The sequence below is a fragment of the Budorcas taxicolor genome, chromosome 8 (genome assembly GCF_023091745.1).
Source record: "Budorcas taxicolor isolate Tak-1 chromosome 8, Takin1.1, whole genome shotgun sequence".
NCBI classification, from domain to species: Eukaryota; Metazoa; Chordata; class Mammalia; order Artiodactyla; family Bovidae; genus Budorcas; species Budorcas taxicolor.
Window position 1 is genome coordinate 12,718,310 of NC_068917.1, and position 20,438 is coordinate 12,738,747.

Consider the following 20,438-nt stretch of genomic DNA (forward strand, 5'->3'; position numbering starts at 1 on the left):
CCGCAAGGCCGTCACAGCTTCTGACAGTAAACGCTGAAGACACTTCAGGTCTACTCCATCCGCCATCCTCTGTGTCTTCACCCTCAAACATATCCACCTGCTACATCCCTAGCACTCGGCCTCATACCTCTGTTGAATGGACGAACAAAGGGACAGTTAGGTTTGCTGAATAAAAATCACATTTGAGTCTTACATTATGTTATTTGTATCTGTAGGGATTTCAGATATATGATACAGATGATGCTCTTTCCCTTTATGAATATGTAAACCACTTGAGGTAAGCCTGGCTCAGTGCTAGCACACAAGAGACGCTCTATAAATAAATGACTGAAAGAATATTAGTCAATTATCTAATTCTATTTTGTCCATCAAAATCTTAGTCAAGTCTCCGTGTTATTTTTTTGTTATTTTTTAATAACAAAACTCTTTATGATTACAACAATTTCAAAACTACACAATTATAATATTCCCATGAACTCCCATGTACCTATTACCCAGCTTCAACAATTATCAATCATTTTTTCATTTTTGTTTTATCTCTTCCTATTTACAGTCTCCATAAAGCTCCTAAGCAAGGAAGGTTGCATCACATGTTAATCTAGCATCAGATTTCAAAATTATCAAAGGTAAAGTCCATATATTAAAAACAATCAGTGTACACCCAAATAAAAATATACTCCTCTTAGTTAATAAGGAAAACTCAAATCTATTGGAAGCACTGTCTAAGTTCTACATGTGGCCAGGCCACTTATTAGCTTTGTGGCCCTGGGAAGGTATTCAACCTCTTAAAAGCCCTGGTTGCCTCAGTAGAAAAAGAAGAAACCAGGACTGTTATGAGACTTAAATATATGTGAAATTCCCAGTACTGTGCTAAATAACTTTTTTTTAAAAGCTATATACCCCAAAATTCACCCATTTTAATTGTACAGTTTAGTAGCTTTTAGTATATCCAGAGTTGTCCAAGCATTATCACAATCGTTTTAGAAATTTCCATCACCCCAAAAGGAAACCCAACACTCTTTCCTTAGTCTTCATCCTCCCCCACAATGTCCCTAATCTCCCCTGCCCTGGGAAACCACATATTTACTTTCTGTCTGTATATCTTTACTTATTCTGAGTATTTCATATAAATGGAATCATACAACACTGTCTTTTGTGACAAATATTTCTGGAACTAGATATTTTAAAAGTCAAATATGTGGTACAGACAATGCAATGATGTCAGAGAAGTGGAAAAAGGCCAACAAAAAGGTGATCTATCTATATATCTATGTCTATATCAGGGAAGCCTGTGTATTAATTATATCAGTATCTTTATTTAAACCTATATAAATCTACTGTAAGGCACGCACCACTAAGATATGTGCTCAGGACTATTAGTGAAGTGCTGCAGGGATGGTAAGGAGTAGTAAAACAGTCTGTCTGTGATACATATGAACAGCAGGGTAGTTAGTGAAATTCTCCTCTAAATCCTTCACTTTCCTCATTTAAATGGGAAGAAAGATCATTGTGTGACAGGATGGGGAGACTGCAGAGAGAATAAAGTGTGAAATAATGGTTTGGGAGAGTGGGAAAGAATGAACCAGGAAGGTACAGTACGACTGTCTGGCAGAATTAGAGATCCACTTGAGGTTCATGGTCATGGATTTCAAATGAGATCAGTCAGGAGGGTTTTAGTTTTTCTGCAGCCATATTTAGCTCTTCGTAACTCTTCTCAAAATGCAGACACAGTATAAATGAAGACACAGAAAGAGAAGAGATGAATGTATAAACGGTGCACTCTGACTTATGGCTCTATCTGTATCTACTCCACTGATGACCCCTGCATCTCCATGTCTAGGGCCACTGAAATCTGCTCATACAGAGATCTCGAGGTGATCTCACAGTCAGAGCTCTTAGTGGAAGGAATTTAGGTAGAAAGAGAACATGTGTTCAATACTGCTTATGAGAAAGGCATGCTACTATGTGTTTTACATATATTATCTCATTTGACTCTAATAACCAACTTCATTTTACAGAAAACTAATTTCCAAAGAATAATATAAGTGAAAATGGGACTGAACCGTAAGTTTGTGTGACTATCTATCACAGTACTTAACTCTTCTTTTTATAAATATGGTGAGGGGGGTTAAGAGACATTAAATGATTTGACCAAAGTCAAACTATTTTCTAATGGTGCAGAGGGTATCTCCCAGATAAATGCTCTTTGAGCATCACCACTACTAAATTATTTTATACTTCCTGCTCTGTTATCTCTGTGTTCAATCTGTAACTAGGTTAGGTTGATTTTTTCCTGCAATCTTTTTTCTGATATCTACTGTCTTCTATCTACTTTCTTTCCTTTTTCTTTAATATTATTAATTTGGGCCCTCATCACTGATGCATAGATTACCCTAACAGCCTCCAAATATCCCTCCTCAACCCATTTACATATAAGCTAGTCACTTTTTTCCTCTGAAGCATATACATATATAAATAATAAAATTCCATAGTACAGAATTGTGAAGATTAAATAAATTCACTTATCATGCAAAATAATTATCAATAAGATCAATAATTATACACTGCAGAATCCTACGGTAAAATGTAAAGCCATTATTACCAAGATTTTTGAGGGCAGATACTACAACTTAGATTCATTTTACCTTGGCTCTAGGTATGTGGTATAAGTTCAAATACATACTGAGCTGGCTGATGTCTTGCCCATCTTCCATACTCCTACTAACATTATCAAACAGACCAATCTGATCAGGTACATCTCCTTTCTGATAAAGCCTGAACACCAAAGCTATAGTTTAATTAAGCATGGTCTTATTTAATTATAGAACGCATAGTATGATGAAGTCCTAAGTAGAGATGCTCCTGATGAAAAACCCTATGTTGGGCCACAGAAAGTCTCCAACGTCATACTATCCTTTCTATGATTCTCGGACTGGTGAGTTTCTATTCATCACCCATCAAAATGCAGCCAAAATGTCACTACTTTGGTAAAGTCTTCCTGACTCTCTCCTCTGCTTGCCTGAGTCTCAAGACCCCATAAATTTAATCAACCATTTTCACGACAGCATTCATTCCTTAGTTCTGTAATTATTTAGATGATTGTATCTCTCCATTCCAAGTGTGTGAGAAAATATATTTCTAGGCAAATAAAGATTGAATGAGAAGGGACTTCCCTGGTGGTCCAATGACTAAGACTCTACACTCCCAATGTTCGGGGCCTGGATTCAATTCCTGGTCAGGGAGCTAGATCCCTTGTGATGCAACTAAGACCTGGTACAGTCAAACAAATAAATAAAAATAGATGTTAAAATAGAGAGTTAATGAGAGGAAAGATCAAACCAGTCAATCCTAAAGGAAATCAACCCTGAATATTCACTTGGAAGGACTGATGCTGAAGCTGAAGCTCCAATACTTTGACCACCTGATGTGAAGGGCTGACTCATTAGAAAAGACCCTGATGCTGGGAAAGACTGAAGGCAGGAGGAGAAGGGGACGACAAAGGATGAGATGGTTGGATGGCATCACCAGCTCAATTGATGTGAGTTTGAGCAAGCTCCGGGAGATGGAGAAGGACAGAGAAGCCTGGTGTCTGCAATTCAGGGGGTTGCAAACAGTTGGACATGACTGAGCAACAACTACTTATTATGGGGGACAAGCAGATATTGTGTGTCTCCTTACACGATGTAATAGGAAGAACAAAGCACCAGTTATATGCCAAAGAATTGAACCAGAATCTAAGCAGGACTCTAACTAGCAGTCTACAGAAAATACAGGATCATGTAATGAGACACTAAGAGGATGTAACTGTCCAAATCTAAAATGTGGGAAAATCAACAGGATAAAATACCTTGGTCTCTTTAACAAATAAACAGCATGGAATTTGTGTGTGTATGTATGTGTGTTTGGGTATATAAAGCAACTGTTACAATTAAGCAACTCAGGAGACCAAACGGAGTGTTAAAAAATACACGTTTAATGAAAAGGTGAATGAATGAATGAATGCTAATTAGAGAGAAGACTCATCATTATAAGTGATGAATTATTCAATTTTGTACCTTGAAAAGCAGGGCCAGATGTGGAAAAGGATGCAAAAGCATAGTAATTTTATATGTGAATTAGTGAAATATTTATGTTTTTATCATGGTCACACAGAAACTTTTCTGAAATATTTTAATGTTTGGGTTTTAATTTATATTCGGATATTCCTTAAGATTTTGAGTAAAGAGAAAAATAAAAACAAATCATTATTGGTCAAATATTAACCATTATTTTTCTGTTGGAGATGAGATACAGTTGGTCTGTGTTAGAGCTGCCCATCAAACTTTTATGTGATGATAGAAATGTTACATATCTGTGCTGTCTAAAACTATAGTCAGTAACCATATTTGACTATGGGGTGCTTGAAATGTGGCTAGTGTGACTAAGGAACTGAATTTTAAACTTTTAAAAGTTTATATGATTTAAATCTAAATAGCCACAGCTGGCCACCATCAGAGAGCACAGTTCTACATGAATATAGTTCTCTTTTCTATCTGCAATATTTTCCCCCTTCCTTTGAAAGTGATAGTAAAAGTTGCTCAGTCATGTCTGACTCTTTGTGACCCCCATGGACTTCAGAGTCTATGGAATTCTCCAGGCCAGAATACTGGAGTGGGTAGCCTTTCCCTTCACCAGGGGCTCTTCCCAGCCCAGGGATCGAACCCAGGTCTCCCGCATTGCAGGCAAATTCTTTACCAACTGAGCCACAAGGGAAGCCCAAGAATACTGGAGTGGATAGCCTGTCACTTCTGCACCAGATCTTCCCAACTCAGGATTCGAACCAGGGTCTCCTGCACTACAAACAGATGCTTTACCAAGTGAGCTATCAGGGAAGGCCCCCACTTCCTTTCGACCTAATTAAATTATGTCCATCTCTTGGCCAACCTGTGGACCGTAGGCCACCAGGCCAAGCTCCTCTGTTCACGGAATTCTCCAAACAATACTGGAGTAGTTTGCCATTCCCTTCTCCAGGGTATCTTCCTGGCCCAGGATTCAAACCTAGGTTTCCTGAATTGCAGGCAGATTCTTTACCACCTGAGCCACCAGGGAAGCCCTAAATTACCCATCCCCCATTATAAGATCTTGAAGCACAATGTCCCTTTCCTTCATACGTGTATTACAATTGCAATTTTACCTTGATTTGTATGATTAATTCATTAACTTCTGTCTCTCCAACCTGACTCTCTAGGAACAAGTTTACAATGTTCACCACTGTACTGCTGTCACTGCATTGACAAGCAAATATTTATCAAGTAAATGTTACTATTAGGTAACACTGTATAGATGAGTTTTTGTGATATATGAAGGCTTTACATCTCTCCTAGTTCCATGTGATTTGACCCAAAATTTAGATTGTCCTTTAACACGCATATATCTACAAAAGTATAGAGAACCATGAACCCCCAGTTAAACATCACCCAACTGTAAGAATCAGTAACTTACTGACACCACACCTGTTTTGCACACACCCTTGCCCCTATCTTTATGCTTTGCATTATTCTGAGGTAAATCCCAGATATCATTTTATCATATTATTATTATATGATATATTATAATAATCTTTTAAACTACTCCAGTATTGTTTGGAGAATTCCGTACATTTCAGTAAGTGTTTCTAAAAAGACAAGAACCCTAATTTTTTATAAACCCATCACCATTTATATATAAGCAGCCATTATCATAACTGAAACAAGAATCACCATTTATCCAGTCAGGGTTCAAATTTCCTCACCTGGCTGAAGTTGTTTTTCTTTTAAACACTTGAAGAAACTGAGTTATTATGCTTAGGGTCTCTCACGTCAAGAATCTGGTTGACTTGAACCTCCATGGTGTTGATTAACAGAAAACTTAGTTTCCTATTTCCTAAAAACTTGCAGCTGGATCTAGAGATGTGATTTGATTCAGTTTAAATTTTGTTAGAATACTCCATAGGTGGTGGTGTTAATATCCTCTAAGAGGTTATCTATTTCTATGGGATGTTAGCAGCTATCAATGATCACCGTCATATTTCTTTCAGAGTTTACAAAATAATGAAACTCTAATCATTCCTTTTTCATTTATTAGCTGGAATCCTTCCTCAGGGAAAAACTTTTAAATCAAAGTTCATATGTGCAGAGCAGGTTATATTCTCCATGCCTTCAAATATTTAGTTGGGTCGCTAATTCTCTAGGTGCGATGAGTAATTTTTTTAGTATCATTATTACCAACAGATTTTTAATCAGTTTGATGAGCTTCAATATTACAACTGTTATTATTACTAGTGTTCAAACCATCCCTTTCTTTGGACAATGGGAGTCTCTTCAAGTTAGCCCCTGAGTTCTTTTGATATCACTCACTTATGTGCAGTAGCCTTCTTGTTTTAACACAATGTCCAGTCTCATCACTATATTTCCTGCCCCAGGCTTGGAATCAGACATTTCTCCTAGTGCTAATGGTATTTAAACCACAACTGGGCCCCAGGCATGCTTAATTTCTACTAGGTTGATCGCTGTCTACCGGCCTTTTGAGTAGGTACAGATGAAAAGTAACATACCCCCTTCCCACTTTTTTTCTCAAGAGAAAACCTAACTAATTCTTCAGTTTAGTCGCTCAGTCATGTCCGACTCTTTGTGATCCCATAAATCGCAGCACGCCAGGCCTCCCTGTCCATTTATAATTCAAACTGAAGATTACAGGATTTTCCAATCAAAATTACAGCTGGCTTCTTATTAAAAACTGACAAGGTGATCCTAAAATTCATATGGAAATGCAAGGGACCCAGAATAGCTAAAATAATTTTGTAGAAGAAGAAAGCAAAATTTATCAATACTATAATACAAGAGTTACAAATAGGTTGTAAGACTAGACATACATAGATCAATGGAATAGAACTGAGAGTCCAGAAACACACTCACATATACAGTCAATTGATCTGACATGAGAGCATGCCAAGACTATCAGTGGAAAAAGAAAAGTTTTTTCAACAGTGCTGGATGGCTCACATGTGGAAGAATGATGCTGAGTCCCTACTTCACATCATACACAAAAAGTAACTCAAAATGGATCAAAGGCAAATATAGGTCTTAAAGGTATAAAACTCTTGGAAAAAACACAGGAATAAATCTTGGAGATTTTAATTTAGTACAGTCTTCCTAGATAAGACAATGCATACAAAAAAATAAACTGCAGTTCATAAAAAAACTAAAAACTTGCATGCGTCAAAGGTCATTATAGCTAGTATGTGAAAGGACCACCCACAGACTGGGAGAAAATATTTGCAAACCATATATTTGATAAGGGACTTGTATGTAGAATACATAAAGAAATCTTACAATTCGATATAAAAAGATGACACAAGGACTTTCCTGGCAGTTCAGTGGTTAAGACTCGTACTTCCACTGCAGGAGGCACAGGTTTGATTCCTGGTCAGGGAACTAAGATCCTGCAGGCCGCAACTCAAGGTTCTGCATGCCTCAACTAAGACCAGGCACAGCCAAAACAAATTAAATTTTTCAAAAATGTGCCAAGGATCTAAACAGACATTTCTCCAAAAATACGCAAATAGCCAATAAGCATATGAAAATATGCTCAACATCATTAGCTAAGGAAACACAAATCAAAACCACAATGAGATTCTACCTCACCCACACTAGGAGGACTATAACCAAACAGACAGATAGTAAGTGTTGACAAGAAACTGGAACCGTCATACGGTGCTGGGTGAAATGTAAAATGGTGACTCTGTTTTAGGAAAACAATATGGCAGTTCCCCAAAATGGTGAGAACAGAGTTACCATTTAACCAGCAATCCTGCTAGTACACAAGTTATGTTCAAGGCAGCATTATTCAAAATAGTTAAAAAGTGGAAACACCCCAAATGTCCATTAACTGATAAATGAATAAATAAAATATGGTATAGACAGAGGACAAGACGGTTGGATGGCATCACTGATTCAATGGACATGAACTTGGGCAAGCTCCGGGATGTGGTGAGGGACAGGGAAGCCTGGCGTGCTGCAGTCCACTTGGACACAACTTGGTGACTGAAACAACAACAGCACATATACTTCGGGGTATCAGTTGGCAATAAAAAGGAATGAAATACTGACACTGAAGACACTACATTAAGTGAAAGAAGTGAGTCACACAGGCCACACATATGATTCCATTCATGGGAAATGTCCAGAACAGGCAAATCTATATACAGAGAGAGAAGACTAATGGTTACATAGATTTGGAAGGGCCTGGGAGGGGGAGAAGGAGTGACAGCTGTTTGGTACAGGGTTTTTGGGGGGATAAAGAGAACGTTCTAAAATTGATTATGGTGATTGATGGTTACCTAACTGTAAATGTACTAAAAAGCACTGAATTGTGCACTTTAAATAGCTCAATCATATTTCAACAAGGCTGTTTGTTTTTTAAATAAAAAATTTTAGATAAATGGCTATTTTTATCCACATACATACAGAGAATACAGTCTTCTACCCAATTCTTTTGATTTAATGTTTGAATCTCTCTTACAATGAAAATTTTGGTTCCTGATAACATTAATGATTACTTGTTTTTTTGTATATCAACATCTGTATCTAAATAGATTATCTGAATAACAATACTAACATTACCAAAATTAGTAAAAACAGTGACATTTTTGCAGTTCTTTTTATTTATAAGCTGTATCCCACCTAGGAAGCATAGTCAAAATTGTGCAGTATAGTTATTTGATAAATATCCTGAGTGTCTAAGTCATCAATTTATACACACAGTAGGTCTGTTGGTTTCATTAGTTATTTTTTTTCAGGGATCACCTTTCCCCCTCATTTCAATTTAATCTTATTTTATAAAAATACTTAAATGGTTACAATGTCAACACAAGGTATATTCAGAGAAATCTAGCTTCTATCCTTATTCCATCTAATCTGTTTTCTCCTATTGGAAATCATTTTATCTATTTCATGGTTTATTCTTTCATTAAAAACATAAGCGAATACATAAACAAATTGTAAGCAAATATGTAAGTGATAGCATAGTATATACATTTGATATTGCCTTTTTACAAAAACATTATATCCTGAATATCATTATCATATAGAGAAGTATCCATTCCAATAACTGTAAAAATGCAAAAAAACCCTTTCAAATACTTAATAGCAGTAGTACGGATGGACACAGGGCTTTCCTGATGGCTCAGACGGTAAAGCGTCTACCCGCAATGCGGGAGACCCTGGTTCGATTCCTGGGTCGGGAAGATCCCCTGGAGAAGGAAATAGCAATCCACTCCAGCACTCTTGCCTGGAAAATCCCATGAACGGAGGAGCCTGATAGGCTACAGTCCATGGGGTCTAGAAGATTCGGACACGATGGAGCAACTTCACTTTCACTTTCACAGATGGACACACTACGGGTTTCATTCTATGAAAAGAAAAATTCCCTCCTTTTTTCAGCTGCATAGCACTTCATTATGTAAGCCCGGATAGCCAACATATGGATGTACCATATAATTTATTCACCCAGTGCACCAATAGACATATTGGTTGAATTCAGTATTTTGATATTATTCCAACATATATCTTTGGGATAATTTTCTAGAAGTTTACCTTTGGGATAATCTTTTATAAGTGGGAGTGCTGAGTTAAAGAGCAAACCCATGGGTAATTTTCCCTAATACTGGCAAATTCCTCTCCATAGAAGTTTCATTTTGCATTCCCACAGGCAATGCATGAGAGTGCCCATTTCTCTGCAGCTCAAAGAACAGAAAACACTGTGGAACTGTTGGATTTTTGCCAATGTGATAGGAGAATAATGGTAGTTATTAATATCAGTGTAATTTTAATTTCTCTTAATGAGTTAAACATCTTTTCATAAAGTGTAAGAGCCAGTTGTATTTGTTTTTCTGCTGATATCTCTAGTTCATTTTTCTATAGAGTTGTTGGTATTCTCTCTCTTTTAAAAGTTCTTTATACTTTAGGGACAATAATAAGCAGCAAGTCTTTTATCCAGATTTTACTTTGTTCATGGTTTTTCTCTGCTCTCAATTTTTCTTGTAAGTTATGTAATCATATTGCTTTTGGATTTTGAATCTTAAAGAGTTCACCATTTCTAGGATATGGATGAATCATTCATGTTTTCTTCTATTATTTATATAGATTCACTTTTTTGAATTATTTGAAATTTATCTTAGTGTATGAGGTGAAGAATGAAATATTTTTTGACTTGCACTAATAATATTTGAGTAAGGCTGGTACTTTGCTGGCTTTATAGTCTGTGCATGTGTATTTATTCATCCATTTGGTCTAGGAAAAAAAATCAAGAATTGCTCTAAGGCTAGGGAATTTTATATTCTGTGTTAGAAAATTAAAAGCTCCATTTTCACAGAAAGAAAATCATGCTGTGACCTTCTGCACTACTGCTATTGGAAACTTTCAAAGGCTCCTGGCATTTCTGAAACTACTGGAACAAACTACATCATACTTTCTGACTGACTGTGTCAGGTGAGATAAACCAAAGATAGCTACTTCCTGGATTAAAGACACACTAATTAAAATTGAGGTTGAAAAGTGAAAACTAAGATTAAACAGGAGCCTCACATAGGATAATTGCTCAATGTCTTTTTAGGTGAAATTTAATCAGTGATTTTGTGGCCAGTTCTTGTCGCCTTGGGAAAACACAAATCGCAAAGCTTTCAAGGTTCAGTTCTGAAAATGTATTAGCAATATCACCCATTATTATTAATGTTAGCAATTTTTAATTAATCCTTCCTCAAACTGACATTATGTGATAAATGGATACTGGTATCTTTGTTAAGGGGACAACTGACTGAAACTGCCCACTCCGGCCAGGCAAGATAGCAGCCACTTGGATGAACTATCTTACCAACAGGAGGTCCTGGTAAGGTGGAACTAACAAGCTATCATGAACCGGAAGAACTCAGGAAAGGTCAAAAGGAGAGAGAAAACACCAGTCGATATGTCCTACCAACCTCCCAGAATCCTCCTCCCTGGAATCCATCTTGACTGAGCAATGCATGCACCATCAGGAATGAACCTGAGTCAGAGTGACTGGCCAGAGACAGTCCGGACACTAACCTCATCACCATAAAACCTGAGACCATGAGCCATGTGGCAGAGCAGTTCTCCTGGGTTCCCTTACCCTCCTGCTCTCCACCTGGGTGCCCCTTCCCAATAAAGTCTCCTGCTTTGTCAGCACATGTATTTCCTTAGACAATTCGTTTCCAAATATTAGATAAGAGCCCACTTACGGGCTCTGGAAGGAGTCTACCTTTCTGCAACATCTTGATGAAAAAATTGAACTCTCAATCAATAAAACAATCAGTACTTGTATCAAATAGAAACTAATACAAGAGCTATTTTGCTATCAAGAAGAAAATGTAAAATATTGGAAATAATTCAAGTTAGATATTATTTAAATGCATGTCTGTTCTGTGATAAATTCTGAAGGAATTTTTTAGAAGGATCAAAATTTCTAAATGAGAAAAACAGAGGAGATTGTAAATGTCATGTCTTTAGTACAATAAAGTCTCACTCTTTCACTTTAACCAGTCAAGCCTATAAAGATTGTTATAGATCAGAAAAACTGTCCATCAAACCAAGATTCCATAAACATTACTTACAGGTAGGAGATGAAAAGGATAATTATACTATAGGATCCACCTTAAATATGCTGAACATTTCATCGGTTCAGTTCTGTCACTCAGTGTCTGGCTCTCTGAGACCCGTGGACTGCAGCCCGCCCGGCCTCCCTGTCCATCACCCGCTCCCGGAGTCTACTCTCAGACTCCCGTCCACTGAGTCGATGACGCCACCCAATCACCTCATCCTCTGCTGTCGTCCTCCTCCCGCCTTCCATCTTTCCCAGCATCAGGGTCTTTTCCAATGAGGCAGTTACTCTCATCAGGTGGCCAAAGTATTGGAGTTTCAGCTTCAGCATCAGTCCTCCCAATGAATATTCAGGACTGATCCCCTTTAGGATGGACTGGTTGGATCTCCTTGCAGTCCAAGGGACTCTCAAGAGTCTTTTCCAATACCACAGCTCAAAAGCATCAATTCTTCGGGTTAGTGCCAAAGAACATTTCATAACCACATTTAATTAACTTACATAATTTCAAATGAGAAGACTAAAGCTAAGGTCAAATTAAAGTTTACAAAGTACTGAGTACCTACTATGGATCAGGAACTGGTGCTAGAGTCAGAGGACATGAAATCAAAGTCAAAAACATGTACTTCTAGCCTTTGGGATGAAGCTCATTTAGGCTGTACTGCTTATCAAAAAAAGTTAGGTCTCAGTGGCCTCCTACACAGTTATTCAATATTTTTTATGAAAATAAGACTTCAGTGAGTTTTTCTACAGTATAATACAAAGATCTAAACTCAAAAAAATTATTTCAAAGTTTCTTAAATCACTGAGGACACAAATTACATTGAGAAATGCTAACTACAGTTTTATGAATTCTTAACGGTAAGATTAATAGTATTTCAATTATATAGCACTTATTCTACCTCAAAATAATTTGAGAGAATCTAGATCTCAAATTACTTGTTTGAAATGAAGGGTCCACATCTATCCCAAGTTTCTCTTTCCCCACTTTGGGAGACTGCTCCTAGGCAAAGGAGACAGGTACCTTTCCATGACAGCCAGACACTCCTTTCTCCAGGTAAATCGACTGCCTCGCCGTAGTCGGAAGGTGCCAGACGTGGCTGAGACTGGGGGAGGCGTTTGTCTCCACTCCGGGTCCTCTATTGGAATGGGTGCTGGTCTCATACTTAGCGTAGCCCCTGAAAATAAACAAGATACTTTTTTGTAAATATCTTGTAATTTACTAAAACCAGCATGACAAATATATCAAGAAATCAACAACTGACTTTTGCCCCTTCACTGGAACTTGCAGGCCCTATACATTTGATAGTTGTATTTTTAAAAATTATTTGACCAAAATAAAAATCTCAGGAGATAAAAACTCTTCCTTAGGAAAAAAAAAAAAAAACCATCATTAATTATTTTAAGTGTCTTTTTTTTTTTCAGCTAGTCATTTGTCTTTTATTTTTGTTTATGTCAACAAAGCTCAAAATCTATCTCTTCAGGGGAAAAAGGATATACGGTTTTTGGCCCAGTGACAACTTAGTCAAAGAATCTTCCGAAAAAATTTTCTTGAGATTCCTACTTGACAGTTTTAATCTTTCTGAACAATATACCCTACATGTTCAGATCCTCTTATTACCATTTGAAAGTCTTCGGGTTGCTGAGAAAATGGAGCCCTTTAATCGAAGTATGCAGGTAGGAGATGAATTTAAGGTAATCCTAACTGTTGCTCCCTGGTGGCTCGGTCAGTGAAGAGTCTGCCTGCAATGTGGGAGACCTGCGTTCAGTCCCTGGGTTGGGGAGATTCCCCTGTAGAAGGAAATGGCAACCCACTTCAGTATTCTTGCCTACAGCCCAAGGGGGTCACAAAGAGTCAGACATGACTGAGTGACTAACACACACAACTGTTGCAAACGTTTTTTTAAAAAAGCCAAATATAGCAACAGAAAGATATATTTGATGGTTTCAGTCTATTAATTAAATCAGATCTCCATAATTCTACCTGTTAATTCTATACTATTTCTCACCTCTTGAATGTAATAAAACCAATGGAAAAAATGTACAATTGAGATATTTTATTAATTCAGACTAGTCTTTTCTCAACCTGAACTGCAATAATGCATGCATGAATGTAATTCTTTCTCCATAACTGGAATTATACTTTACTTATTATACCCTGCAATTAATATCATGGATAGTGTTTCTCTTGTACTACACACAGATTTGTTGATATCCCCTTAATGGCTACATCATTACATGCACTGTCTCATACAGATGTCCAATATTTTAACCAATCCTCATTTCCTCTCCAAACCTGCTGCCCTGCCATCTTTCTGTCCAAGAAAATGGTGTCCCTATTCTTCAAACTGCTCAGCTCAAAAATCTCAGATTCACCTTTGACTCTGCTGTTTTCACCCTACCTACTATAATATATATCTAATTAATCCACAGGCAAATCCTATCAGTTTTATCTTCAAAATATATCCAGAATCAGACCAATTTACATGACCTTCACTGCTCCCACTTTAGAATAAGACAGTATCATCTATCCTAAACACAAATTCCTTGCATAGGTTCCAAGTATGGCCCTTCACAGTTGGTCACACCTCCTGGTAATCATGCCTTTGAATCTGGGTAGGCCCTGTGACACGCTGTGACAACAGAAAATGGAGACAGCTTGAGGCTAGGTCACAAGGGCTTCCCAGGTGGGGCCAGTGGTAAAGAACCCTTCTACCAATGAAGAAGATGCAAAAGACAGCGGGTTTGATCCCTAGGTAGGGAAGACCCCCTGGAGGAGGAAACGGCAATCTACTCCAGTATCTTGCCTGGGACTCCAGTATCTTCCGTGGACAGAGGAGCCTGGTGGCTACAGTCCATGAGGCTGCAGACAGTTGGACACGACTGAACAACTACACAGTGCAGGTCGTAAGAAGCTTTGCAATTTCTGACTAGACTTCCTGGAATGCTGGTTCTTGGGGAAGTGGGCTGCCATATAAGAACTATGACTAACCTGAGACCATGCTGTTTTAAGGAAGCCAAAGCCAGCCATATGGAGTGAAAGAGGCCGAGTCTGCTCCCAGCTGCTCCTGTGAAATCCACCCAGGCACCAGACATTTGAGGAAAAAAGCCAATTTGGACACCCTAGCTGCAGCAGAAGCTATGCAGAGAGGACAGCTGACAGACAGAAGGCTCCAGACATACAGTCCCAATACAGTTGTGTGGTAACCAGCTTCCAAGGTGGCTCCTGAGGAATCCCACATCCTTGCATTGACCTTGTCGTACCAAGATTAGTTTATGCGACCAACAACATGTCATGAAGTGATGGCATCCCACTTTTTGGGGACTAGACTACCGAATACATTGTGGTGTCTGTGTTGTTGTTCTGGCTCTCAGATCACTTGCTCAGGGGGAAACTAGTGGCCATGTAGAAAGAATACTCAGGAAGCCAATGGTGAGGTCCATGTGGAGGACCTGGCATCTCTAGCCAACAGGCTGTAAGGAACTGGAGCCTGCAGGGACTCACAGGAGTGACCTTAGAAGTAGACTGTCCGTGAGGATTGTCTGTGCTAACAGCTTGACTACAACCTCATAAGCAACTCCTGAATTCCCAATCCACAGAAATTGTGAGATAATCGATGCTTGATGTTTTCAGCTGCTAAACTGTGGGGTAATTTGTTACATAATAAGATAGAATAGAAGACATCACAACCATCCCCAATTTTCTCCAACACATTGAGTATTGTGTTACTAATCATTCACATTAATAAATTTGGCAGGCAAAAAATTCTAATAAAAAGATTTCACTATTAGTAAGAATGAGCATCTATTCCTATTTTCTGACAATTATTTAATGTATCGTCTCTTGTGAACTTTTATCTTTTGTCCTTCTTTCACGTTATTCCTCTCACTGGCGTATAGATAACACACCAATTGCTAGTCATATAGACTGCAACTGTTTTTTTCCAGTTAGTCTTTAGACTTTTTGTTGATGGTGTGCTCTGTGATCTTAATCTTTGTATAGTCAGATCTGCTCACCTGTCCCTTTATGGTCAGTGCATCTTGTATTACTCAGAGCAGGTTTTAGTTTTCACTTTTGTTTGCACTCTTAGTATACACATGATCGCCTGTTGCGTGTGATGTAAATATTTGACTTCTTCCTCAAATGGGCAAATATGTCACCTACAGAAGATATTACAGACTGATAGCTTAAAAGGTGTGGCACAGTCTGGCCTTTTGCCATAGTTTAAATAAAAGTTTTACTGGCACACATTCACAATTCGTCATTTACATATTGCCTCTTTTTTTGGTACTCTAATGGCAGAACTGAATAGCTGTGACAGAGACCACACCGCTTGCAAAGCCTAAAATATTTACTATCTGCCCTTTACACGGAGAGTTTGCTGATCCCTGATTTAAAAAATTCCTGGCCCACACACTATGAACTCTAAACTGAAACCTCTCTTTAGATAGCTCAAGAAAGAGGCCTCTGTTCTGCCAAAATAACTTAGCAATTAGGTCCGGGCCCAACTCAAAATTAACAAAGTTTACGTGTAAAAAGGGAATTATGGGGCTAGAGAGTTTCAGAATCCTTGTTTTGGTATTCTTCTGAATGTAAGCAGGATTTACAGTATAATGAGGGCTCTGGAGTCTAAGTTAGAATATACAAACTTTATTCTACAGCCTCGATTCTACAGTCCAAAACAGAGCCAAACTTGTTACTACGGCTGATTAAGACAGAAGTAGAAATGATCTGGCTGAGGCAGCAGGACCCCATCCAAGGTCTGCTCTGGTAAAAGGATACAGAACTTCAGGGCTTCAGTGGGTGGAGGACAAGAAATAGGTCAGTGAGTTGCAACTAGTAGGCCATATCTGTAACTGTGGCATGCCTTCTTAGAGTGATAAATGGGCACAAAGAAAACAAAGAATCTTAACCAAATCATGAGATGGAAGGAATAAGCAAAGTGACAATAATCGTTCTTTCCTGATATTAAGGTTGATTGGTAATGTAACTATGCTTCTTCATAATATTCTATATTGTCCAGGTTTTCTAGAAAAAGGAAACTTAGATGAAATAAAATTGGTCAGGAAAGAAAAGGAAGGGGGAGAGAGGGAAGGAGGAAGAGAAGAGAGTGAAGTAAGCAGTGGCCTGGTTACATTAAAAGAATTCAAGGATATTTATGGACAGAAGGTAGAAACTGAATGATTTCAAACTTATAAACAAACTTGATTTGAAACATAATACTATTCCGTTACTCTTGAGGCTTTCTTCTTGCTCCTTTTCCTCTGTCAGTGTAGTATTTTAAAACAGCACAGGAAGCATGCTGGAAATATTACAATAAACACAAATACGACCTAGAAACCTGTTCCTCTTGCTTTGATTGAAATGGATGGAGAGCAATGAATAACCCAAGAAAGGGTTCAAAATTATTGACTTTGAGAGACAAATACAAAGATAGTGGGATGCAGGAACAATGTACACAAGAAGTAAGACACAGGCACTCTGTGTTGGCTCAGGAAGCCGCTATTTTTTCCCTATAGGAAGTGTGCTACCTGTGCTCTCTTCGGAAACTTTCTCCACATTATATCTGGGCCCCCATTACGACAAAATTTTGTTAAGAAAATGCATATATCATCCCTGATACAAAGACTGACACTTACAGTTTTTTTTTTTAATGCTTACATTTAGAGGGGAAGAAAGGTACTTTTTCATTGTATGATTTTCCTTAATTTTGCATTTTCCCTCAAAACATATGCAAAATTTGCAAGACAAAATTCTGCAGATTTATCTAGCAAATCTAAACCCAAGAGAGAGAGAAAACAAAAAAACAGAAACAATTCTTCCTAAACTGCTGATAAGATTTTTAACATTTTGGTAACTGTTGTCTTTGCATATATAATTATTTTCTTGCTTCTCAGGATTACTTTGGGTGAGCCTTTGCCAATCAGCTAATAAAACAATGATTACAAGCACATTAGCACTACTCCATTCACAGATATTAGCTTCTCTGTAAGTAATTCTTCATCTTCCCCACTGTCACACACATGATCTCCCTGAGGCTCTGAAACTCTGCAACAGCGAAGGGAGGAGGCGTTACCTCTGATCTCCAAATTTACTTCATGTGCTTGCTGCATAAACCTCTTGGCAAACTTTATTTAACTGTTTAATTTAGAAATATGCAGAATCACAGCCATGAGCCAAGAAGAACTCATCAAGCCCTGTCTGCGGTACTAATGTTTAAATTAGACAAGCAAAAGGACTGCTGAGCTTAATTCAATTAAATAAAGGGGCTTTTGATGTCAACCATGCTAAATTTCATACTCACTGCTTTAAAAATAAGCATTTTCTTGTAAATGTTTTCGTAAGAAACAAGATAAAATGTATTTGATCAGCTTCCATCAGCCTATTTTATTCATATGTCTTGGCAGGGGTTGGGTTTTGCTGGGAAATTCTGATGATTGGTCTGTTTATCAGAGAACTACACTATATCTGTAGGATTATCAGTAAAAAATAAATATCCACTCTATTATTTTTCTTGCTGAGTCCACTAAAACAGAGACTTACAAAAATTAAAAAAAAAAAAAGAAAAACAACTATTCAAATGGATCCAGAGTGAAGAGGTTAAAAAGAAAGAACTTCAATAAGGTATACAGAGAGAAATGCTCTGAGCCCAGGAATAAAGGCACAGAATGTACAAATATTTTTTTTTGGTTGTTTTTCTAAATGCTTAAATTTAGAGGGGGGAAAAGGGGCACTTTTTCACTGTGTGATTTTCCTTAATTTTTCATTTTTTCTCAGAATATATACAAAGGGATAAGACCATTTACATTTCTTCTGATAAGCTATCTGTCCTGGACAGAGAAAAAATATGAAATAAATGATCAAGAAAAATCACTGACATTGTATTTTCTAACTAACTGCCTCTCAAAATAGGTATGAACTATATGAACCTGGGTTCTTCAGTTTTTTATATCTTGAAAGCTATAAACAGATAATTTTCTCTTTTTTTGCCTCTCTCCCTCCCTCTCTTCTCAATATGTTTTTGGAATATATAATACAAGTACACGGTACAAAATTTAGAAAGACACAGAAAATTTATATAACTAACCTCCCTGCCGTTCCTGGCCTCCTCTTCTTTCAGTTCCCCTCCACAGAGCCTTTCTTATCAATTCCTAATATACCTTCCCAGAGAAGTTCCATGTTTATGGAACTACATACTTATGTGTATGTATCTCCCTATATAAATAGAAATATACTATATCATTAGTAGCCTACATTACTCACTTACAAATTTGATATTACCACATATAAATTCAATTCCTGTAAAGTCACCTTTAAAAAATAGCTACATAGCCTCTACAGTATTCCATTATACAAACATATTATCATTTATTTAACCACTTCTCGACTGAGATACATTTAGTTGGATTCTAATCACCTATGCAATGACTTGCAAAGAAGATTCTGATGTATTATAGGCAACTACTGACTAAACAGTGGATAAGCTATTTTTAGATGCTAATGTAATTTTGGCTAATAGTTCCAAAGTGTCTATGAAACAAGAATACAATTCTTTAGCTAAAACCAAAGGTTATTTTAAGGTCAATAACAGTGAATTTATCTAGAAAAAATTCTGTATCACATTAGTTCTTTTAATCAAGGTGAGAGTACAAAGAAAACCTTTAAAAAAATTAAATTCCAACTGGTAATATCTAATTACTGTTGATGTAATGAAAATGACCAACTGATAATCACTAACTTACCCCCTTTTCTTCAGCTAACTTTAAATTACATCCTACAGAAAAGACTAGAAAGTTAGAACTCAGAACTAGAATGGATCTTAGTCGCTTAGTTGTGTCTGACTCTTTGCAACCCCATGGACTGTAGCTCGCCAGGCTCCTCTGTGCATAGGATTTTCCAGGCAAGAATACAGGAGTGGGTTGCCATTTCCTTCTCCAGGGGATCTTTTCAACCAAGGAATCAAACTCAGGTCTCCGGCAATGCAGGCAGATTCTTTACTCTCTGAGCCACTGGGGAAGCCACTAGAATGGATCTGATTCTCAAATGAAAACCAGGAAGCCTTTAAAAAGGGGACAGTGGGTAACGTAACTTCACTGAACAGCAAATGCATATAAGTAGAGGAACTTACTCTTAAAGGGTGGAGAAGGCAATGGCAACCCACTCCAGTGTTCTTGCCTGGAGAATCCCAGGGACAGGGCAGCTTGGTAGGCTGCAGTCCATGGGGTCGCGAAGAGTCAGACACAACTGAAGCGACTTAGCAGCAGCAGCAGCGTTCTTAAAGGGAAACTCTATATCCTTAAAAAGACACCTGCTAATCAACATTTGGATGAGTGCTCTTAGCCCTTTCCCATTTTTCCTGTTGAAACCGAGTTCTAATAGTAGAATTCCACAATTGACAGTGCTGTCTTGATCAGCTACAACAATGCTGACATGATAGCCTGCTTTCCTGTTTCTAGGAAATTCCTTTTCCAGGTATCCATGTTCCTGTCTGAGACTAAAGCCCAGCCCTGAAATCCAGTGTGGGAATTTACCTTTATCAGCCATGATTAGATTATATGTCAAACACTGATCTAAGTGCCAAACCAAAGAGACAAAAATCCCTTCTCTTACGGAGGATGATTGCCTGACACAGTTGACGAGTGTTTGTCCTCCAAATTCTTCACTGCTCTGCTATATATATTCTGGAACATGAACAATCCCTCTGATATTACCCCTGGTAGCCAATTGCTAGCATATGACCCGTTTTACAAAACCCCTGGACACAGTTCCTTTTTCACCTTGCCTAACCCTTGCTATCATAGTGTAAGCT

General features: G+C 37.8%; 1 protein-coding gene across 6 annotated transcripts in view; it reads right to left on the reverse strand.

The window, feature by feature from the left end:
• HMBOX1 (homeobox containing 1) overlaps positions 1–20,438 on the reverse strand; it is a 192,257-nt gene that overhangs the window by 40,003 nt on the left and 131,816 nt on the right. For all 6 annotated transcript variants that reach the window (XM_052644756.1, XM_052644754.1, XM_052644755.1 and 3 more), the window contains exon 6: positions 12,653–12,806. In XM_052644756.1, the coding sequence (XP_052500716.1) occupies positions 12,653–12,806 (154 nt within the window). The remainder of the gene's footprint in view (positions 1–12,652; positions 12,807–20,438) is intronic.